The sequence below is a fragment of the Melanerpes formicivorus genome, unplaced genomic scaffold (genome assembly GCF_026170545.1).
Source record: "Melanerpes formicivorus ecotype bairdi unplaced genomic scaffold, bMelFor1.0.p_v2 SCAF_6, whole genome shotgun sequence".
NCBI lineage: Eukaryota > Metazoa > Chordata > Aves > Piciformes > Picidae > Melanerpes > Melanerpes formicivorus.
In genome coordinates, this window is record NW_027142358.1 from 34959862 (window position 1) to 34983186 (window position 23325).

General features: G+C 51.6%; 2 protein-coding genes across 4 annotated transcripts; both read left to right on the plus strand.

Moving 5' to 3' along the window:
* The first annotated feature begins 1046 nt into the window (after positions 1-1046).
* On the plus strand, positions 1047-7672 carry HMX2 (H6 family homeobox 2). The gene is made up of 3 exons (XM_068139261.1): positions 1047-1104; positions 5898-6175; positions 6867-7672. Exons 2-3 carry the CDS (start codon positions 5899-5901, stop codon positions 7409-7411), a joined length of 822 nt encoding a protein of 273 aa, XP_067995362.1. The 5' UTR covers positions 1047-1104; position 5898; the 3' UTR covers positions 7412-7672.
* A 1413-nt stretch (positions 7673-9085) lies between these two features.
* BUB3 (BUB3 mitotic checkpoint protein) lies at positions 9086-22604 on the plus strand. 3 transcript variants are annotated; one of them, XM_068140464.1, is made up of 9 exons: positions 9086-9164; positions 9542-9661; positions 11853-12047; positions 13120-13189; positions 14448-14599; positions 17604-17762; positions 19147-19324; positions 19679-19895; positions 22267-22604. In XM_068140464.1, the coding sequence occupies exons 2-9, from the start codon at positions 9653-9655 to the stop codon at positions 22274-22276; spliced, it is 990 nt and encodes a 329-aa protein (XP_067996565.1). In that variant the 5' UTR covers positions 9086-9164; positions 9542-9652; the 3' UTR covers positions 22277-22604. The 3 variants fall into 3 exon arrangements, with proteins under 3 accessions (XP_067996565.1, XP_067996567.1, XP_067996566.1); XM_068140465.1 differs by lacking the exon at positions 9086-9164 and adding an exon at positions 9224-9305; XM_068140466.1 differs by lacking the exon at positions 22267-22604 and having other exon boundaries at positions 19679-19899.
* The last annotated feature ends 721 nt before the right edge of the window (positions 22605-23325 follow it).

Below are 23325 nucleotides of genomic sequence, written 5' to 3' on the forward strand. Positions count from 1 at the left end.
TTACCCGTTCAGGGGAAGGTTTGATCTTGGTGGGGTCTGCCGAGCCTCAAGTAGGAGCTCCTTTTATTTTTTTTTTTAAAATTAATTAAGGGGGAAGAGGCGGGGGGGAGGTTAAAAAATAATTCAAACCCGGCAAATCAGAGACCACGCTTCTTGCTGCCCTGGCACAGCGCGGACTCGACAGCAGACAAGCTGTGAACCCCGCAATAAACTTGGGCGGTGGAGTGGGGGTGTGTGAACCCAATTCGTTGCCCTCTGACCCGCACACCTCACCCCCCCACCCCCCCGCAGCGGGGCTGCCCGATTCGGGCTGGGCTTTTCCTCCCTCCGCGGCCGGGAAGAGCTCTCGGAGAGCTGTTCTCCTTTCTATCCGCATCCAGAGCCGGCCGAGTCTGGCGCCTAGGCTTTTTTTCAAGCCCTGCAAAAGTCATCCCAAACTCCATCCTACTCTCAAATCCTCAGTAAAATGGGAATCGGCAATCTAATCTCTCCCTTCTCGAGGCAGCACGACGTTTCGAGGGGGATTCCCACAGAGCAAAGGCTCTACTGCATCCCTGGCTTTCCCGAGCCGCTCTCGGGAAGGGAGTACGGATAGGCTGCCAAGGTACCCGCCTCCCCCCTGCGGCCCCCCGCCAGCCCTAGCGCTGCCTAAAGTTTCTGGAGAGCCCGCATCAAGTAGCTGGATGGAGTGAAAGCAATCGCTTTGAGCGAAGGTGGGAAAAAAAATAGAGCAAAACTGTTTGTCGAGGAGGTTGATGTGATTCGATGAAAGTTGCTTCATTCCTCGAAGCTGTAGCAACTCAAATCTCTGCCTTTGTTTGCAGTTGGGGAGATAACACGGTTCTTCTCGGCCACTGTTTTGAGCCTGGCTGAACAGAACTCGCCCTCCTGTTTGTGGTCGAAACACACATGTATTTCTTTTATTTGGTAGCAAATAGAGGCTTGCTGTGTATAGCAAACAGTGGCAGGGGAAGATATAAACTTCCCAACCAGCAGATCTGGGGATTCAGAGGAGTTTTGCCTCCCGGAGGGCTGAAGTAGAGACCCAGGGTGCGGGGTTTGCCCCCGCAGCAGCCGCACGCCGCCGGCGAGTCGGTCTGGGAGGTCAGTATTTTTACGTTATTGCTATATTTTTTTTTCTGCATCCGAAGGCTTATTTTGTGGTACAGGTTGTTGGGAAATGTTCGATTCTGCTAGGATGTGCAGGACGGGCGGCGGAAGTGGGGACACAGGGGGTCGGTCCCAGCTCCGGGGCAATAATCCCGTCTTAAAACGCTGGTGGAAATACGTGGTTTGGTGAGGTTCTTTCTTTCTTCCCTTTTTTCCCCTTTATTTTTTTCCTTTCCCCGAAATATGCTGCAAGTGCCTCTGTAATAATCACTTTACTCTATTGACTTAGTCTAGTGTGCTAACGGAATGAGAAGACCATTAAGAGCATTAACAGATTGGTACAGCATAATGCTTCAGCTCATATTGATCGCCAAACGTCTGTAAAATATTGTTTCAAATGAATCTATTGTTCCTGCGATCTTTCCGCGGTGTTGATGACCTTGGTCTGTTCTCGCACATCCAAATTACCCTCCCGCCGCTCCCGTCTCGTTGGGAAGCTGCCCCCGCGGACCCGCGCCTAGTCCGGAGTGTAGTCTGAGGGGTCGGAACCGCCACAAAAATGGGGGAGGGGGAAAAACCCAAACCCAAAAGTTAAAGTGAAGTGAAAGGAAGGGGCTCGGTGTCAGTGCGGTGTGTTGCTCGGCCAAGCTCCCCCTCTCTCCGCAGCGTGCGCGGCTGTCGGAGCAGCGGAAGCCGCTTCCCCCGGACCGCAAACCCGGGCTCAGCCTGCAGAGCTGCCGAACGGAGAGGTTTATACCTGTTTGTATCAATACCAAGTCGAAGCGAGGAGGCAGATCCTACGGCCTTTCTCCTCATCCCACATCCCCCCAGGCTGGCCCGGGCCGGGGCGTGGGGGAACGGCTGCGAGCGGAGCCCGTTCGTGCCTCTTCCGAGCCGCCCGTACACATTTTACAGACCGAATCAGCCAATCCCTCGCCATCAGAGCGATGTTTCCGATGTAAATCTCCCTCACCTCACTCCCTGCCGCTCCAGAAGGGGCCGTGGGACGCTTGTGTCCCGTTCCCCTCCCCCCGCCGTGGGGACACAGGCGTCGCCGGGGCAGCGTGCGGAGCAGCCCCGCGGGCGTGGGAAACGGCAGCTCGGCGGGAATAAAACCTCCACTTCTCCCAGGTTTGGTCACCTGGTCTGGGCTCTCCTGAGCTCCGATATTTTAAATAAATATAAAGAATCTCTTGCTCTCCTCAGCTCTATTCGCCTTCATGATGGAGTGGAACCATCAGATTTTCATCAAAGTTCTATTAAGTGAAACATAGGTTGCAGGGCACCCTCTGATTGAAACAGTTTAAATTTTAATTGTGTTTTTAATTTGACATATAGTTGCAGAAAGGAATGACACTACAACGCCAAGGGGCGGTCGATTTTCTTAATTTCTCCCAGAGGAATTGATGAGTCTATCAGGCCACTAGATTGGAAACACATTAAAGCTCTCTGGTTAGGTTGTTAATTGGAACTTGATGGATAGGGGGCCTTGGATAGGCTATGCTGATCCAATCTTCATGACTTTCTGTTTTCCAATAAATTACACGATTCATTTTCCAGCCACAGATTACATAAATTGTACACCTCTAGGGCTCTCTTTTTCAAAGAGGGAGCCCTTTTCCCCAAAAGCCTATTGCAAGATGTCATTTGCACCAAAAAACGAGCAGCAGAGGCTCTTGAATGAAAATCGAAACATAATCAACGTTTATACTTAGAAAATTTATTGAGATCATTTTCTCTGGTATTTCCTTATTTTAAAGTTTGGACGCGTCATATATCATAATCCACACGTGTAAAGGGGACTGTGTTTAATATTTATCGAAGCTTGATTCCAAGATCAAACTTGTTTATGACTTCATCTGTCATTTCAGAGGGAACCTTCTCCCGATATTACGGCCGCTCAACAAGCCTATTTTCCGAGTGCTGCAGAAGCAGCGGAGATCAATTTTTATTAGGCTCCCTTTGAAAGCTTGCTCAGGGCCACTTTAATATCGAGCATTGTAATAATCTGGAGATCTAAACTTTAAGCGTTCGCTCTGTCTTTCAAAGTTTATCTTTGCCGCGGCGTTTGATCATCTGTGCCCTGACGGGACGGGCCACGGGGGCGTGGGGGCCGGCGGGGAGCCTCCGGCCGCGGGTTACCCCCACGCCAAAGCTTTAACGTGGCCGCCAACCCCTGGCTGATGAATATTTGATCAGATGCTAATGAGAGCGTGGCTGGGCTGCTTCACCCACCGCGAGGAGCGGAGCCGGGGCCGGCCCGGCTCGCCGGTCCTCCCCTCGGCGAGAATGCCGGAGAGGCTGCCCTTCCTGGCGAGCGGAGCGGCTGTTTCCCGAGTTTCTCCTCAAATACTCGTTTCAGGGAAATTTGGTGGCTTTCGGACTGTGCCCGGGCAGTGCTTGTTAATTCCGCCTCGGCCAGCTTTCATCTCTCCATCCAGCATCCCACCCGGGTGCCTCCCGCGGGTACGACCGCCCTCCGTGGGGAAGGCAGGACAGCATCGGGGACACACCGATCTGCTGGTGGGCTTCGAAGGAAAGAAGCTCTGGCGTGAGAGGCAGCTGGAGGCCAGCGGTGCCACTGCAATGTCACGTCGAGGGACTGCCGGGGGAGCGGGATTGCTCCTTAGTCGCTCTCCCTGCCTGCTCCGGTCCCATTTCCGTGAGGGAACGGGCTGCCGGCCCCCAAGGGCTCCAGGGCTGGTCACCTCGACGGCTCTTGCCCAGAGCCCCCTTTCCCCGCTTGCCGCCCGCGGGAGGGATGCTGGGTTCTAGGTGCGGGTCCAGCCGAGGCGGCAGAGCGGGATGAAGGACGATTTCTTAAATTGTATTTCAGTGCGGGGTCTTTCCGGGTTAATGAGCTGACATCATGATTAAAGCTGACCATTTGTAATGTGTCGCGACCCTGTTGAAAAGCACTGAAAAGGTTAATGTGGTAAAACAGGACAGCACCTGCCCCTCACAGGGAGAGGAGGAGCTGGAACACTTTTCCTAATCAATTAGTCCATTAATGAGTCTATCAAGTAGTTAAGTAGTTAAAGATTATGCCGCTGGTCTGGGTAACAGTCGTCATCTCGCTATACCTAATTATATTATAAGTACTTTATTCAATATACCAGACATAATATGGTGACTCGGAGTTAATGAAAATGTCATTTTAAAACGTCTTGACATTTTTCTCTATTGATTTGTATATTTCCATCTCGTTCTTTGCTTTCCCCGATTTGTTTCTATTTTTTAAGTTAATTTTTTTTTGGGGGGGGGCGGGGAGCGAGGTATATTTTGGAGAGGGGAAACGAACCGCACCGGGCGAGCGATCAGCAGCCGGAGCAGGGTGACCTGCGCCGACAGGGACGCCAGCCCCATGGGCAATCCGAGGTTAAAAAACGGAGCCTGTGCCCCCGCCAAGGGTACTGCACCTGGAAAGGAATCCCACCAAAACCACCGGGATTTCCAGCACTTGTCACTCGGTCCTCTCTGCAGCCCTCCTCCTCAGCCATACCCGGGGTGCTGCAGCAGTCCCTCAGTGTTGTTGCCCCCGGAGCTAAGGGGTGGGGGGCACTGGCCCAACCAACCGCAAAACTCGCCCCAATTTCATTAATCAATGATATTTCCAGGTGTGATTTGGCGGGGTGGGGGGGTGTCAGCCGGTGCCTGGCAGGGTCTGGCTCCAGGCCCCAGCAGGAAGGAGGGCGAGGGGAGCAGGAGTGAGCCCCATGCCGTTTGGGAGAGACCCCAGCCCACCGCCGCAGGCAGCCGTCGGGGCTCGGCCTCCGCCTCGCATCTCCAGGACAGGCAGGAGAGAAGTGAGCTGTAGGTCCCCGAATAAGCGGGGTTGAGGTGACCCTCAGAGCCCGGTGGGGTCCAAGCCCTCAGCCCCCTTGCCCGCCTCGTTCTTTTGGGGCAGGTGTAACACAGGGGTTGTTGTCCCAGGCGGCCCACAGAGGACTTCCAAGAGCAGGAGCGGTGGGGGGAGCAGCGATCGCCGGGATTTACTCCTCTCGAGGCGAAGAACCCCTGACTCCTGACAAAGTTTATTTGGGAATGCAGAAGGATGCTCCCTCCCTCCCTGCCTGCAGACCCTGGGAAGGAAACGCATGAAGCATTTAATGAGACATTTGTTACGGGCTGCAGTGCAAATCCCAATTTCTCGGAGGTTCTCCAGCCACCACACTGTAACAGTTGTTTTTTCTCCCCCTTCTAATGAATAAGAAAGGTAGAGATCCCTGGATATACACAAGATGTTTATCCGAACACCCACTCCCCCGGCTGGCATAAAACATGCAGCCCACGTCCCTCTCCCCGGCTCCAGGTGGAGGCGCGGCGGGAGCTCAGCATTCCTCCTCCGGGGGGGTGTGGAGTCGGAGTAGCCCCGAGGGCCGCGGTGAGGACCCCGCGGGGGTTCCCTCCGTTCCCAGTGCTTACTACCCACCCCCCCACCCCCCCCGTCTCCGTATACCCCACCTCTCCTCCCCGGACCCTGCGGGTTTCCAAACTTTCCGTGACCGCCGCCGCCGTGATTGGCGCGGCGGAGGCCACCTCCATGCAAATGAAGCCCCGCCGCCCGCCGTCCGCAGATCAATAGGGACGCGGGGGAAGGAGCATGCAGTCCGCCTGGGCAGGCGTGGGGAGAGCCGGCAGAGGCACGCCGAAAGCACCCCACCACCACCAAAACAAACCCCCCGGCCAGTTGCCGGCTCCCCCAGTCCCCCCTCCTCCCGCACACCCCGGCCCCCCAAGCGCCTCTAAAGCGTGAGCTTCCCTCCTCTGCTTTCTTATGAACCCAGGATGAGCAGCAAAGAAGACCCCAGCAAATGCTGTCCGGCGGCTGCTCCCATCTCCAGTTTCACCATCCAGTCAATCCTGGGCAGCGGCAGCTCCGACCCGCCCCGGGAAGCCGGTAGCAGGGCGGCCGCCTGGCCCCCCCGCAGTCGAACTCTTTCCCTCTCCTCGGAGGACGAGGAGCCGGAGGAGAGCTGGAAACACCGCGGCTGCTTTTGCCCCGAGGCACAGGGCCCCGCCGAGACGTGCCACAAACACCAGCCTCTCAGCTTCACCTGTATCGGTGAGTACCGGGATGGGACGGGGCGGACGGGGCCCGCCGGGAAAGGCCGCGAAGGGCTCGGCCCCAGCCCCTGCCGAGGAGGTTGTGTGCAGGGGCATTTCTCACCCTCCCTGTTTGCGGGGCAGAGCGAATTTGCGCCGTCCGTGGCTGAAGGGGGAAGAGGAAGGAATTCCGTCAAAAACCGAGTGGCTTTTTGTTGTCCTCCCAACCCCTCCTGGGGCTGCTTCCCCCGAAGGGGCGCGATAGGATGGATAACGCTCATTTTCTTAGATCCCACGCCTTTATTTATCGCCGGGCCAGGGGACGAAAGGTGTTTAATTTTTTTAGGATTAATTCTGACCGAACAGTCTGTGCCGTGCCATGCTGTGAAGTAAAATCTGCCGGCTCGTGGCGGATAGGAAAGCAGCCCTAGCCTGGTGCTCGGGTGCCTTCAGTGAGGCATGCACAGCCACCTGTACATCCCTCCCTCCATCCCTCCATCCTTCCTTCCATCCCTGGAGGACAGGGATAACCCGGGCGGGGATGGCTTCCCCCGGTTAGGGATTCCAGGGGCAGCCAGGCGGCGGGTACCTGCCGCGGTTTTCTCCTCGGTGCTTCTCTCAGCCGACGCGGCGGTAGGGGTGCGGGCTCGGCCCTCGTGGGGTGCCGGTCCCGGCCGCCGTACGACCCCCGCGCTGTCGCTCTGTTACAGGCAGCTCCAAGGGGAGCGGTGCGGCGGGCAGCGGGGAGCGGGGATCCTTCCTCCCGCCCCCCCAGCAGCAGGACTGTAAGGAGGAGAAGGAGAAGACGCTGGGACCCTCCTCGCCCTCCTGCGGGGACCGGCAACGCGACGGCGGGGACCGGCAGGCCGGAGCCGCCAAGAAGAAGACGCGCACGGTGTTCAGCCGCAGCCAGGTCTATCAGCTGGAGTCCACCTTCGACATGAAGCGCTACCTGAGCAGCTCGGAGCGGGCCTGCCTGGCCTCCAGTCTGCAGCTCACCGAGACCCAGGTGAAGACCTGGTTCCAGAACCGCAGAAACAAGTGGAAACGGCAGCTCTCGGCCGAGCTGGAGGCGGCCAACATGGCCCACGCCTCGGCACAGACTCTGGTGGGGATGCCGCTGGTGTTCAGAGACAATTCCCTCCTCCGAGTGCCGGTGCCCCGTTCCATCGCCTTCCCCGCCCCTCTCTACTACCCCGGCAGCAACCTCTCGGCCTTACCGCTCTACAATCTCTACAACAAGATCGACTATTGAGCGCCCCCGCGCCGCGCTTCTCTTCCCCTCGGCCGTCCCGTCGGGGCAGGTACCGGGGCCGGTACCGGGAGCGGGGTCGCCGGGTAGTCTCCGAGCAGACTCTCGGCCCATCTCTGCGGCGAGGACAGAGGAACAGAACTGATGGGAGGGACAGGCAAACGGAGAGCTCGGGGCACAGGGGGCATCCCCTCCCTTCCCTCCCGCTATCCTGCCACTTGAAAAAGAGAAAAAATAATAAAGAGACAAAAGGCGTTATTTCAGATCTGTACATATTTTTAAAGAAAGAAAGAAATAATAAAACGTTTTAAGCCTCCTTTGTAAATTTGCCGGCTCGATCGCGTGTTCCCCGCCCGAAGGGGACCCCCGGGACTGGGGGGTGCCCCGCAGCCGGGCTGGGTACGGTGGGGAGCCCGCGGCGGCTGGGCCCGGTGCATGGGAGAGCTAAGCCGGGGTGCTACGCCGAGGGTTCATCTTGGTTTTGTGTCTCCCGCTCGTTGTCTCGTTTCCTGCAGGGACTCCCAGGCAGGCCTGCCCGTCCCCCTGCTCACGGCCCCACCGGACCGGGGTGCGCTGGGTTCCCGGCGCTTGGCTGGAAGCTGAAGGGTCTTTCTCACATACTCAAAAGCAGTTTCGGAAACGGGCCCCGTTTTTCTCGTTTGAGGAGTATTTTGCCGAAGCCGCGGTGACAGCTCCGGTGATTGACCCCGGTGATTGACGCCTCCGGGCTTGCAGCTCCCGGTGCCTGGAGGCTCCTCTCCCCGCCCCGGGGTACCCACGGCTGCCTCGCCTAAGGAGGATGGAGTTAGTCGTTCCCATAGAAAAAGAGTAAATCCCGCAGCAAGTGGTTTTTAAGCGCTGGCCACCGGTACAGCGGGTACCGGGCGCGGGGGACGTCTGCAGCGGTAATAACAAGGGTGCCTTCACGCGGTAACGAGAAAGCCGGAGAGACAGAAGATCCGAAGGGATACATAAGGTGGTTTTCAGTGGGAACGAAGAAGCTCTTCTGCAGCGTCGCAGCCGGGATTTTAAGCCCTAGATCCCGTTTGCAGCCCGGTGCTGCCCTTGCCCCGCGGTAGCTGCAGGCCGGGGTGAGGTCAGCCTGCTGCCGGTGGGACACCGAGGTGAGCATCGGCGCTCAGGTGCCGGTGCCCCCGCCCTGCCTTTCAGGATTCTGTTATTTTTGTATTTCGGGGAGTAATTCGTATGTCGTGTTTCTCCTTTAACGTTATTAAAGCCTGGCAGCAGCTGTCCCTTCCTCCGCGGCACGGGCCTGGCGCTACGGCCGGTCTGGGACCCGCCCGGGCTTGGGCATGCCGCCGCCTCCCGTGGAGGGAAGCGGAAGGCGCTCACCCCAATCGTGGCCCCGGGGCGGGGATGAGACCACCGCATCTCCCCCCGGGGGACATCCTTGTGGCTTCCCAGGTGGGCCGCAGCACCAGCACCAGCCCCGCACCCGCACCCCCCCCAGTAACCCCCGCAGCTGCCGACGAAGATAACCGGAGCGATGGGGACTGGAAGCTGCCTCTCGCGCATCTCCTCGCCGTGACCGGAGGACTACACATCCCAGCATGCCCCGCGGCGGCGCACAGGAAGCGGCGGGCGCGCGGGGTGCGCCGGGACGCGCCGTTCCGCCCTTTTGAACCGGCCAATAGCAGGCGGCGCGGCCCGGCCGTGGGTGGGAGGCGGCGGAGTGCGCCTGCGCGCGGGCGGCGGTTGGCGGCAGGCCGGAGCGTGGGGTCGCGCGTAGCTCCAGGTGAGGCTCGGGCGTGCCGCCGGGGCCCGGCCTGCAAACGCCACCGGGGCCCGGCCTGCAAACGCCACCGGGGCCCGGCCTGCAAACGCCACCGGGGCCCGGCCTGCAAACGCCACCCGGGCCCGCCTCTTCCTCCTCGGGGTGAGAGGCAACGCGGAGGCCTGGGTGGTACTCCCGGGCCGGCGCCGCGCTGAGGCCGAGCGGGCGCTGCGGCCTGGGAACGGCCTCGTCCCGCCCGGGCTGGGGCTGCCTTGGCTCTCCTGCCGCTCTCGTAGTTCTCCCTCGCTTCCCTCTAGTTTCCCTGTGGGGCCGTGGGTGCCGGAGCCTCTCTGCTGGTCGCGGGGCCCGCCTCTGACGCCTTTCCTTTCCCGCCGCAGCCAGCAGCATTCCCCGCATCCTGACGTGTTTCTCCGGGAGCGGACTGCGAGACCGGCGCCTCCGTAACCCTCTGCCGCCGCGGGAAGGAAGCTTTTCCTTGGCGTTGCAACATGAAAACGGTACTTGTTGTGTCTCCTTCAGGACGGCTCGGGCTGCCCGTCCCAGCGCTCGCCGCAGAGGCCTGCGTTCCCCCGGTGACACTTGCCGGCCCGCTGAGCGCGGAGCGCGCTGCGCTCCCGTATCCGTTCAGCAGCACTGAGCTCTGGGAACGGGAGCGTGCAGAGGTGCAGCCTGTAGCTAAGCGAGCATCGCTGGCTCAGTGGCCTTCCTCTTCCCCATAGTGGCTTCTTGACGAGTTGGTTCTCGAGGCGCTGAAACGCTTTGCCAGGGCTTTGTTGTTGGAGGCGAGCTCGGCGTTCGCCGCTGTCTGACGGCCCTGGCTGTGGACCAGCGTCACTGAGGGAAATGTGCAGAGCTCTCTCACTGGGTTTGGTGTTTGTGTTGTGGGCTTTTTCCCCCTCCTTCCTTCCCCCCCCCTCCCCTTTTTCTTTTTATTTGTTGGTAACACACGTGCAAAGGTAGGATATGTTTAAGTTCTGATGTCTCATACGTTCTTTGGGAGATCCTGCCAGGTTTTGGCTGTAAGTAACTTTATTTCCTGGAGTGTTGCTTATTAATTGCTTCTGGGCTGGGCTGTGACTCTTGTCCCAGGCACATCGAACTCTCGTGCTTGCTGCTTGAGTTTTCTGTCCCAAGCAGCCCAGGCATGAGCACCTCCACTCTAATGTTTGTAGCTGTTTTGAGCCCCTTTAGATTTTGTCTTTGTACATCCATCTGAAATACTCCCTGAGGTGTAGTTTACAATTTAAACTCTGATGAAGGGGTAGCAAAATCCTTTAGAGTGTTGATATAGGAATAAGTGTGGCAAATTCTCCAGCTGCCTGTCTTTTGCCCCAGTGTTCCCTGAGCAGAGCTGAAAAGGAGCACAAGAAAGGAACCTTTATTTTCCGTTCTCCGAAGCTTGGTGTATTTTTCTTTCCTCTCACTTCGTGTTTAAATAGCTCTTGGTGCTGATGTAGTGAGTTGGTTTGCTTTTGTTTCTGAAGGATGGCTTGCAGAGCACCTGCCAAAGCTCCCACTTTGGGAATTTTTCCAGCCTAAGCGTGTCTTGCTCACATTGTTGTGCAGCTTGATGGCTGTTTTGTTCTGACAAGTGCTGACCTAGAATAGCACAGGACGTGACCCTTGTGCTGGATCCCCTGCTCGTTCTCTACCGACTTACTTCAGGGGTCTGACAGCAGTTGAGCATAACAAATGGAGGAGTGAGAGTGTTGTAGAAGATCTGAGCACATTGACTGTTCTGTTCCTTTGGGCACCAGGGGAATGTGTCGTTAAGGCGTTCTGAAGCCTTAAAACTTGTGGTGGTTTTGCTGGTGCACTTGCAGTGAACAGCTCTTCTCTGAGTGTTGCAGTTTGTTTCCCCAGCTCAGATTTGCTGTTCACAGCCTCTGCTGTCTTTTGAAGTGTTCACATGTGCAGCTGGGACTGTGAAGTGAGTTTGGTAGATACCTTCAGAGTCACTGATCACTCCTTAGTTTGTTTTTCCTGTCACATTGTATTTATGTGTTAGCTTTCCATTTCAGTACCCCACTAAGCATCCCCTTCCTTATTTGCCTGACTGTAGGCTCTGAGAGGAAAAAATCTGACAGCTGTTGCTCTGGGGAAATATTTTACAGCACTTAGGGAGGCCTCAGGATTGGAAAGCTGCAGAGAGCCTGAAACTGTCTAGAAGATGATCCAGGTGCAATTGTTAGAAGTACATGGCAGCCACAACAAGTCAGGGACAGCTCAACTCTTTCTGTTGGGCTTTTCAGATCAGCTTCCTTTCTGGCTGCTGGTGCTGTGGTTGGGTTTTTCAAGTCACTTTCTGATGCTCACAGTACCTTGTAAATATTTACTTTTGAAAACAGCTGCCCACACTAGAGTGGGGAAAATGCACTTGTAAGTAGCAATGTCTGAGCTTTGAGAGGATTATAACAGTAACCAACTTTTGGTACTGTTTATTGCATGCTATATTTCATATTTAAACTTAAGCTGTCTGTAGGGGGAGGAATTTGTTGCAGTCTCAGGTGGGGATCATGGTCTTGAATCTTCCAGTGTCAGGAATCTGAGACTGCTCTGAACTTTTCCTGTGCAAAAGCTGGTAAACCTTGCAAGTGCTCTTCAAGTTACCTTTCAGATGGATTATCAATTCACTTGCCAGTTTTTGTTAATAGTGAAACTGTGTCTCTGTTGCTGCCTTGCCTGCAGATGACAGGGTCAAACGAGTTCAAGCTAAACCAGACCCCGGACGATGGGATTTCCTCGGTCAAGTTCAGCCCAAACACGTCCCAGTTTCTGCTTGTTTCGTCCTGGGACACGACTGTCCGGCTCTATGATGTTCCTGCCAACACCATGAGGCTCAAATATCAGCATTCAGGAGCTGTCCTGGACTGTGCTTTTTATGTAAGTGTGTGAAGTGATTTTTTTAAGTGATTATTTCCTAGGCATGTGGTGCTCAGGACCCAGGAGAAATTGTCAGTCCCTGACATTAAAGGGACGCTGAAATCCTACCTGAAATCTGGATTGAAACCAAAAAGCTTCTGCTTATTCCTCTTTTAGTGAGTGTAGTTCTAGTGCTAAATACAGGAATTGCTGTGAAGAGTGCCAGCACACAAGTAATTCTAGTGGAAGTAGTAGGCAAAGGTAATTGGAGCTGGTTTGTGCTGTTTCTGCAGTGGCATGGGAAATGGTGGGGGTGTGTTTCTTACAAAGGGCTGTACTGGGGCTACATAGCCAGAAATCATCATTCACAATAGATACCCATGGCCAATTATTCTTTTCTTCTTAACCTTCTCATCCTGGGTTGTTTTGGAAACATGGCATTGTTCCAAGTGAGCCATTTACCAGGTACTCCATGTCTGTACTTGAATGCCCTGCCTTCGAGATGCCAGCGGCTGGAGTTTATCGGTGCCACCTCTTTTGTTTTGCCTGCTTTTAAATGGAAGCTTTCCCCTGGCATTTTCTTTGTTCTTTATGATGTTCTGCATCTCCTCCAGTGACTGGATTTTGGTGTGTTACTGAATATACTAAGGGTCAGTTTGAGTTTCTAATTCTGCTTGTGCTCTTCTCACTGCACATTTTGCCATGTATCTGATACCATCCTGTGGATCAGCAGACAGCTGCTCCAATGCTTTCTGGCTGCTGAACTAGTTGTAGAAGGAGCACTTCAATTAGGTGATGATCATTTTAAAGTGAGATTTGTGTTTTGCTGCTGCAGAAATAGGAATGGTTTGATACAGCCTCTGACTGCTTTTATTTCTTTTGAATTTCACATTAAATGAAAGCAATTCCTACCCTGAAGTCCTCAAACAGTTGGCAAAGCTTCTGCTGTCTGCCTGCTTAAATCCGGGCTGGAGCTCAACCCTGAGGTCTTAACTCCCATCTTCCCAAAAGCAAGTCCTGTGTTATGAGATGAAGTGTGTGCCAGTCAGGGAAGCCTCATGTGTGTCCTAAAGTGCAGTGTCTTGCTTGCTAGGATCCTACCCATGCCTGGAGTGGAGGATTGGATCAGCAGCTGAAAATGCACGATTTAAACACAGACCAAGGTAAGCAGATGGAATGCTGTGAGGTGATCTCAACTGGCCTAGGCTTTGGAGTTTTGCACTTGGGTGGGTGGGACACGTTCCAAGCTGCTGAGCTGGAGGATATTTCCTTCCAGTAGTATCTTCTGTTGGTGTAAATGGTCATGCTGGTGCTCAGCACTCCTGTACTGTCAGCCCTTGTGGCTCACCGAGGCGCTGAACAATGCTGTGTTCCTTATGGTGTAATTGGAGGTTGTGCTGTCACACCTTTGACAGGAGGGCTGAGTCCCTCCTGCCAGAAGCTAAGCTTGTCCCACAGTGAATGTCCATGGATGTGTGTGTATTCTATTTAATTATTTGAAGGTGGTAATGGAAGGAGAGGAAGTAGCTGTGTACTTGTCACTGTCTGTTTGAGGTCCACAGCATGTATGCTTTGTCTAATGAATACCACCTCAAGCATGGAAGCGTTCAGTAGCTGCTTGTAGGATGCCTTGCGTTGGATTTCTGATGGTAATCCTGCTCTGCCCTAGGCTACTGTGTCTAAATGAGGGGGAATTAGCTAAACTGAGCTAGAACTGAGCATGTGCTTTTCAGAAGGTTGTGGTTCAGAGCTGGTTCACATCTTTCACATGTATGGCAGAGTGTACATAAAGCTCTTGCTTTATTACATTTTTTCCCTATCAAAGCATAGCTCAAAAGTGAACAGTTCCAGGGCCTCACTGGGGCAAAACCTGTAGCTGCTTTGTCTAACCTTTTTTATGTCAGAAAGAAAAGCAAATTTCAGCCTGAGACAAATGTGTTTACCAATAGTCAGGGCTTGACAAAGCTTTGTGCAGGGATGTTAAGGTAAAGGTCAACATTCTGGTATAGATGACTTTCTGTTACTGTTTGCATCAATGCCTTTATTAACATTTAATAGTCATTCCTTCAGTCATCAACATTAATATACACAAGCTTAAGTCACTTTCTTATCAGTGTTTGCATCAAAGGTGCTGATGCCATTTGACAACAAACACTTCTTTGTACCTCTGAAGATCTCTCTGTGGCTGCCTAAAACTCTTCCTTTCATAATCTCAGAGGACCCAAGTTTAAATTCAGCAATCCTTGTCTTGGCAAAAGCTATGCTTCTGAGACACAGAAGGGACCCCTTGAAGGGGCACACCCCAGGAGTGCCAGATAATGGCATGTTCATCCTGCAGTAGTGTGTCCTTTTGTTGGTCTTGAGGCAATGTTTCCTGCTTGCAGAGCCAGTGAAGCTACACTGTATTGTACTTTCTTGCAGAAAACCTTGTGGGTGCTCATGATGCTCCTATCAGGTGTGTGGAGTACTGCCCAGAAGTGAATGTCATGGTGACTGGAAGCTGGGATCAAACAGTTAAGCTGTGGGACCCCAGGACTCCCTGCAACGCAGGAACCTTCTCTCAGCCTGAAAAGGTATGTGCTGTGTTCCAGGTGAGAGGATAAATCCTGCAGCCAGTGCCTGGTTGAACATCATCACACTGTCTTGAGCTGAACTGAATGTGGGAAGCTGTGTGACTGTATTTGCTAAAGCTGCATTTGGAAGGTTGAAAGGTTGTGAAAACACCAACATCCAGAGTGTGTTGTGATGGTAGGTGAAGGCTTCAAGCTTGCGTCGACAGGAGAGCACAGCTCAGCTCTTGGCCCTTGTGCTGCACTGAATTCTTGTCCTTTGGAACAGACTTGAAGGCAAACATAACAAACCCAACACGTGAGATTGGTGCAGTGGTTAATAATCCTTGGTGTAGTGACAGTAGGCACTGCTGATGTCCTTAACCTAAGGCTTTCCCATCTCACGCCCTGGCAGCCATGGGTCTGATCGCTTGGCGATGTGCACGGAGCCATTGATGTTGCCTGGAATCATGTTTGGGATTCCTTCCACTTGTATTGAAATAACAGCTTCTGTTGTAACACCAGGCTTTGTACCAATGCCTAGGAAATCCATTCAGCCCCCTAACACTGCAGTCCTCTGTGGTAGCAAGAGACCAAGAGAAAGGAGGTCAAATGTGATGTCTGCAGCTGTTTTGTATAGTGTGGTGGTCTGTCCTGCTTACAGCGGTGGTGCTGAAAGAGCTAGAGTGGTAATTGCTGTTTTCTGTCCTTAGGCTCCTAACCACAGGCTGGGTTCTGGATAATTTTGCATAAGAGTGGGTTTCTTTCTGCCTGTACCTTACATTTCATTGTGCCCTGTCACATCATTGCCAAGTCATAATTGTGAGCCCTCATTACCTTTCCTATTGCAGCTAAATAGCTCTTACTTTTGCTGCAACATAGCTGACTCTACTTCTGGCAAGATCTTTGTTCAGAATGAAGTAATTGCATTATTTCTAGCCTTGATTTATTGTAGTATGTAGCATGTAAAGAGCTGTGATAAATTGCTGACAGAACATCATATAATGGACAGGCACAGTGAGTCAAGCTGCTCATTGGTTCAGCCAGGTTCATTATGTCACTTTTTTAATGCTGCCTTTGATGAATGTGTACCCCTACTGAACTGCATGACAATGGCTTCATCTGATTTATGCTTCTGTGCTGCAGAAAGAATACTTCCTGTACAGGTGTGACATCAGTTTGTAAAGGAGATTTAGGATATTTATTGTTCTTAATGCCTTTGTTTCCATACCTGTGTACAAACACTTTTTTGGGTAGTGTTTATTAATCATTTTGAGTCAATTCTTCCACTTACAACAAAGGGAGATTTACAAACCTCTCTTGTTAAAATGTGTGGCTACTCTTGGCTCAAAGGTTTCATTGCCCTTTTTATACTTAATTGGGACTTAGCAGTCAGAGCCATCAGAAATTCTAGGCAACTGCTATGTGAACATTTAAGATGCTTCCCATCTTAAGGCCTCAGCTTTAGAGGGGGTGTTCTGTAATCCCATTGCAGAGTGAGAATTCACCTTGGCTGATGGGTTGGTTAAGTGAATAAATATATCTACACATACACACAGCTGCCTGCTTCTTTTGGAACAAATCTTTGGATTAAAGAGTTCTCCAGAAGTGTTTATAGCAAGTGCAAAGTTGTCTGATATTTCAGTGCAGTCTGAGCTCTGTAAGAGAACCAGAGAGTGAAACTCAAGCTACTGGAGTGAAATCGTCCAAGCACATGGCAAAAGTAAACGGAGTCCTTCTGGCAGGATGCCACATCTCTTACACTTTTGATTCTTGAGCTGAGCTATATACAGTATCTGTTTCCTATGGAGTTAGCTGTGTTAGGTCACTTGTGGAAAGCTCATTCTTGTGGTTTGCTCTTGTTAGCAGCTTGGTGACAGGACCTCTATAGGTGGCTGGGCTCTGTCTTGCTTGTGTATCAACAGCTTGTAATTCATTTGATAGCACAGGTTTCAATTGGCCCTTCTTCCTTTTAACGTCTTTCCAGATCAGCTGCATTCCAGCTGCCTCTGTTCTGGGAACAGGACGATTTATCTGCCAAGGATTTTAATGAGAAGTATGATAAAGAAGGAGTTTTTCTGCAGTAGAGTTGAAATCCCAAGCCGTAGTAGTTTTGTCATGATGTGCAGCACGTTGCTTCCTTCACTTCCCTTAGTTACATACAGACTACACTTTTGTTCCATGAGTTTTTGACAAGTAATTTCCCTTTACTAACATGAGGCTCAATGTGGAAGTACTCTCTTTCAGAAGAAAACCACACAATTAGCAGAGGGAGGGAGTCCAAGGAGAAACTGCGTGGTGTGATGCTGTAGGCTTAAACTGCAGGGTCCCAGATTGATAGTGGGGAATGCAAGCTGTGCACACCAGGCAAAGATGCTTTCCAACAGCCACACCTTTTTTCCACCCTTCTTACTTTGCATATATGTTGTGTGTGTGGTGTTCTTGCCTTGAAACATCCAACAAATGTAATGCTTGAAGTAGCTTGGGGAAAGCTTGGGTGGTACTGATTTCCATCTGAAATGATACATGGGCACAGGTGTAGCACTTAGAACAGGGGTGATGCCAGCCAAAGGGAGAGATCTCATGTGAAGAGCATGATCTAGGTACCACTGAGATCTGGGGACTGGTAACAGAGCAGAGGTGCCTGAAATTTGGAATGGTACATGTGCATGAAACATTTGTCTTTGACCAGATCAGTTCTTTGTAGCATGGAGAGACATTGGGCTTGATGGTGTATGGGGGTGTGGGGGTGGTGGTGGTTGTTTTCTTCAGCTGTGTGCTAGGATACAGAATTAAAGGTGAGCTTTTGAAATTCTCCCTGGATGTCTTATTAACCAGGTGCACACTGCTGCTCTTTGCCCTGAACTTGAGCTGGGAATTCAAGCCAGAGGGCATGCTGTAGCTCTAGTCTCGGTTGTAGGGGTCACTTGTTTTGCTGTTGTGTGTTGCTGACGGTTGCTTTTGTACAAAGAGCCGTGGATACCCAGGCTGATCAGCGCTAACTACTGCAATTCACTTTGCTTTGAAGGTCTACACCCTCTCTGTGTCCGGAGATAGGCTGATTGTGGGGACAGCAGGCCGGAGAGTGCTGGTGTGGGACCTGCGGAACATGGGTTACGTTCAGCAGCGCCGAGAATCCAGCCTCAAGTACCAGACCCGCTGCATCAGAGCCTTCCCCAACAAACAGGTGGGGGAACCAGCTCAGTACTTGCATTTCTGATGAATATTCTTTGATAGAAATGAGGGGGGAGAGGGGAGGGAGGGAATTTGTTAGATTTTCTCCATGCTTAACTGAAGAATCTTCTGGTCTCCCAGGTTCTGTAATCAGACTCTGGGGCTGGGGGAAGCGTCGAAGCTGCTTGTCCCGGTGCAGCCTGGGAACGTTTGCCACTGATGCACCAGCATGCTACATTTTCTTCTTTTCTCAGTGTTGTCTCCTTTTTAAAACCATCCTGTTCAGTGCATCATCATACTGATGTGTAATTGTAAAACAGTGAACAAACCAACCCTACACCGAGTTGTGGTGGGAGGGAGAAGGAGCTGGTGGCTGCTGAGCAGCCTTTTTACACTGCAGCCCTGGCTGCTTCAGTAGGCTGTGAGCAGGGGCAGGATTAAAAGTATGTGAGTGTCCTTTATATGTTTTTCTTTCCTGTTGTTTTTTTTCCCCCCAGCTCTGAGTCTGTGGTGCATTCAAGAGCCCCTGATCCATTATCTAGGGGGAATTGTCCAATTTAGATGATCTTGCAGCTTAACATGCTGTATGGGTGGTGTGTCTCTCGCTGAGCTAAAGCAAGGAGATTAGCTGCTTCTGACAAAATACTTTGGAAGGGAATTTTCCCCTGTCCACAGTGATGGTACAGGAATTGCCAGACCTTGCTTGTTCTTGAACTGACATGAGCACTTTGTCCATTTTCAGTTCCAGTAAAACAAGCTGATCCTCCAGGTTGTATTGTGGGATGGATTTTAACGAGCCTTGCTATAGCTTCGGGAGCGTTGCAGTCCTGCTTCTGGAAAGATCTATTATGAGCTTAGCTCAGAAGTTGTAATAAAAGCATCTCAGGTTGCTCTCAGTCAGGACTGTAATTAACTGGATAAGTGGACAGCACTTATAATCAAGTTTCTCTGAAAATACTGCTTCACCTTGAGTGTTCAGTCGCTGGTGTAAAGCTCTGAACTAATTTCCACACAATGTAACTCTGAAAATCAATAGGCCCCCGAGTAGCTCTGATATTGCAGATGCTTAGGCCCCAAGGTGGGCAAATGCAAAGGGTTCTTCAGCTGATTTGGGGCAAGAAGAATGTTGTGCTGGGACCTGCACAGGGTAATTAAAAGTCTCACTGTCAGATTAAACCCTGGTGCAACAATGAGAATCTCAGGAAGTTGTTGTTTTGTTGGAGGCAGTTTTCACTGATGCCATGGGGGTGTGGTAACCAGCAGCTCCTGGCTGTGCGCAAGTGCAGACTCTCTGCATTCAGCCTGAGTGCAGAGGGCTGTACAATGTACTGCAGTCTCCTCTCCAGTTGTGAACTTCCAAAATGCCCATTCCCACTTCCATTTGTAATCTCTGGTAGGGTTATGTGTTAAGCTCCATTGAAGGTCGTGTTGCAGTGGAGTACTTGGATCCCAGTCCAGAAATCCAGAAGAAGAAATACGCCTTCAAATGTCACCGCTTGAAGGAGAACAACATCGAGCAGATTTACCCAGTCAATGCCATCTCCTTCCACAACGTCCACAACACCTTTGCTACAGGTAGAGGCTCAGCTGCTTTGTAGCACACCAGTTCCTCCAGTTCCCATCTCAAACGGGTCAGCCTCTCACGCATAGGCCCTCGCTCTGGAAGCGTTTCAGTGGTGTTTCTGGCAAAGTGATTTGATGTGGTGAGAGCTGGCTGCTTCAGCAGGGGGTCTGGGCCGTGGGGTTGTGCTCCTGACTTATGCAGCGCCGTGTAACTGTTTCTACTGACAAAGCAATTCTGCCTCTTGACTAACAAAGGAATTGCAGGGAGTCTCTCTTCACTTCTTCTCTCCCCTTTGCTGTATCTTTCCAGTCTTGCCCCTCTCCCCAAGTGTAACTTACGAGCGGTTGTCAAACGCTGCTTTGCAGGCGGTTCGGATGGCTTTGTGAACATCTGGGACCCCTTCAACAAGAAGCGGCTGTGCCAGTTCCATCGCTATCCCACGAGCATAGCCTCGCTTGCCTTCAGCAACGACGGCACCACCCTGGCCATAGCCTCCTCCTACATGTACGAGATGGATGACATTGAGCACCCTGAGGATGGGATCTACATTCGCCAAGTGACAGATGCAGAAACCAAGCCCAAGTGAGTGTGCTTCACCGGTGGTGGAGACTGGGAGCATTCCTCCCAGGACTTATTAATTTTCCTCAATTCATGAATAGCATTATTGATGGCAGCAGATAGAGCAGCTTGACAGTAGGCCTGCCTTTGATTTTATCTTCCTCCCCAAGCTTTCAATATCCGCAGCTTGATAGACGGCCCATGGGTAAAATCGTGCCTGGTGGCTCGGTGGGAGAAGAATGTCAAACTCTTCTCCTTGGTGAATGGGTGCTGTTCTGTGGAGCTGTGGAGTCACTGCTAGCTCCTTGCTCCCAGAGTTGAGTGAGGGATTCGAGAATAACTCGAGTGACTGTTCCTACCTCTGGGCATTTGAAGCTTGGAAGTACTCTGTGCACATGGGGTGTGCACCCGGCTCTGACAGGCAGGAGGGAATCTGGACCCTCTTCTGGGAAGGCTGGGGAAAAGCAAGGAAAGGCTTTCTCAGCTCCCATGTCCTGGAGCTTGCTGCAGCCAGCTCTGACAGGCAGGAGGGAATCTGGACAAGGAAAGGCTTTCTCAGCTCCCATGTCCTGGAGCTTGCTGCAGCCAGCTCTGACAGGCAGGAGGGAATCTAGACAAGGAAAGGCTTTCTCAGCTCCCATGTCCTGGAGCTTGCTGCAGCCAGCTCTGACAGGCAGGAGGGAATCTGGACAAGGAAAGGCTTTCTCAGCTCCCACATCCTGGAGCTTGCTGCAGCCAGCTCTGACAGGCAGGAGGGAATCTAGACAAGGAAAGCTTTCTCAGCTCCCATGTCCTGGAGCTTGCTGCAGCCAGCTCTGACAGGCAGGAGGGAATCTGGACAAGGAAGGCTTTCTCAGCTCCCAGGTCCTGGAGCTTGCTGCAGCCCTCTGGTAGCGCACTCTGCTGTCACCGCTGCTGTCAGAGCGGGGCACCCTGATTGATGGAGGTGAAAGATTTCTGTTAAGCTCGCTTTGGCATGAATGTTCCACAGAAAAATTGCTGTCACAGGGCAGAATTGCACTGCTCTTCATTATGGCAGCACAGGAGCAGCTGCCTTTATTTCCAAATTCCTCTGGTTTGGCATTGCTTTTTTCCCCCTTCTAGTCCTCAACCCATCTCAGGCTTTACCTGGTTATCCTCATTATTTAAGAGGCTGTGTACATAGACACAGCAGTGATCAAAGCTCTTGAGCTGGGAACCTCTAAGGCCTTTCCCTCCCCTTTCAGTGACTTGTCTGTTGCTTTCAGAGCAGCCATTTTAGTGCTGTGGAGGTGTGAGGTGGAAGTTCCAGGAGAATAAAAGCAATAGACCATCTCTGGGTTTTGAATCAGTTGTGATACTGGTGGAAGAACTAAAGCAGAACTGTTGGGGTGTTTATTTCTGGGCTTCCTCTGTAAAAATAAATCCACATTGTGGAGTCCAGATTTGTTTGAAACCAGGCTGTGCTGCTTGTGTACCTGGAGGGCTGCTTAAAAACACACAAGTGGTGAGAAAGGACTACTTGCTGCTTAAGGCCCTGTTGTAGCAAGAGCTGCTTCCAGTTATTTTTGTTCCTTGCTAGTTATGATTGCTAATTGTGTAGATGCTCCTTTCTGCCTTAGGAGGAGGTTAATCTACAATTAAACAATATTTCCTCTTGGCCCTCCATTATTTTCTGAAACAGATGGTTCATCATTTCCTGGGCTGTTAAACACAGCAAGGTTAAGGTTAGACTCTTGGGAATCAGCTAGTTTTGAATCTTATTAGGCTGTAGAAGGAAAACTAATAAGAATAGTCCTTAATATCATTTTGTGACTGCAAACAATTATTTATTAGCAAACAATTGATCCCAGCAGGGCAAATTGTTTGAGTCAGTAATGAGCTGAGCAAAGACAGAGCCTATCTGTGCATGTGGAAACTAATTGTAACGTAATTGCAGTGCATTTAGGCAGGCATCTTTTTGGACCTGTTTCTATCTTTAAATGAATTTCTGAAAACATTAACAAGGTTTATGTGCTCTTCTGACATTTACAAGTTGCTGGTGCCAACCTTGGGGCACTCAGAGTGATGTGTGCCTTGTGGTGTTACAGCAGGGGGAGTCATCTCTGGCTGCTTCTAAAAATAGCTTCCTTGGGAGGCTCACAGTTGTGTCTCAGGGAGCTTTTTGCATATGCATTTGGGCCACTGGAGCATCTCTGCCCACTGCACTTTTAAGTGCATCAAGATGGTGCCATGTGAGGGGAAACAGCCCCAACTTGGCAGGATCAGCTTTGTGATGGCCAAGTGATTAAACATTCTGTCTTGGTACAGGTGAGAGCTGCCTTTGCACACCTCTGCTCTTATGGAATGTTGGATGCTTTACCTGCTTATGATTGCTCCAAATGCTGCTTGCTGAAATACTGTCTATTTATTTCAGGTCTACTTAGACTTCTGGTGATATTTCCTCTCTGCAAGAGGTGCCTGCCTGCTCCTGACAAGAGTGAATGAGAACAGCAGAAGTGAGAGGAGCAATCTGTGTACTGATGTTGCTTCTTAAGCAAGAAATACCTGTTTGGTGTGACCTGGCACTGCTTGCCTGTTTCTGGTGTTAGCAAAACTGTTTTCTTTATCTCCTGTCTGTAGCTGTTAGATTAATTTGTCTACAGAACTGTAACTTTGGGAGAGCTCAGCACATTTTGTTAGTATCTCATGAGGAAACCTTCTGGCAGTCTCTTAACTGTTCAATAAATTTTCATAGTTTTTGGTAGAAACAAACACTTTCTGTAGCCAGCTTTGCTGTCTGGGAAATGAACAGTCTAGGTTGAGCCTGGTGATCTCTGAGGTCTTTTCCAATCTGCTTGATTCTGTGATTCTGTGAACACAAAGTTGGAAGAATTCTTGAGTTCTGGATATTCCTGATGGGAAACTTCTGAACCTTTTGCCTTTTCCAGTGAAATGCACTGGGAATTTGCTTAGGGCTGCTGGCTCTCCAGGCAATGCTTTCACAAGTCTAAAGCTTACTGATCTCAGTGACCTGACTGCTACTGGAGAGCCAAGAGCTTTCTGGAGGGCAGAACCTGAATGTGTGGTACTGTGCTTCCTTTTCACCTACTGCATAAAAACCTAACCTTAGAGATGCCTGAGAGGAATTGAGATACAGGGGAACAAATGTAGAGGTCTAGATTTGTTCCAAGGCAGTAGCTTTGACCTGGTAGCCCAGAGTTCACGTGGGAGAGCAGAGTGGAGCTCTCTCAGGCCATCTAAGCCACTCAACTCCATGAAGACACTGTTTCTCTGAGGGTCTTGTCTACCACATGGGCAGTTGGTGAGAAGTCTGATCTCCAACCAGAAGCATCAGCCTCTTCATTGTGGCATGTGGGTAGGTGTGGGAAGATGCTTGGTCATGGACAAATGAAACATGTCTTAGTGTCTAAGTTGTCTTCCTCCAACTGCTCTCCTGTGTGTGGTCTTTGCTAAGCAGGAATGCAGAGCTGAG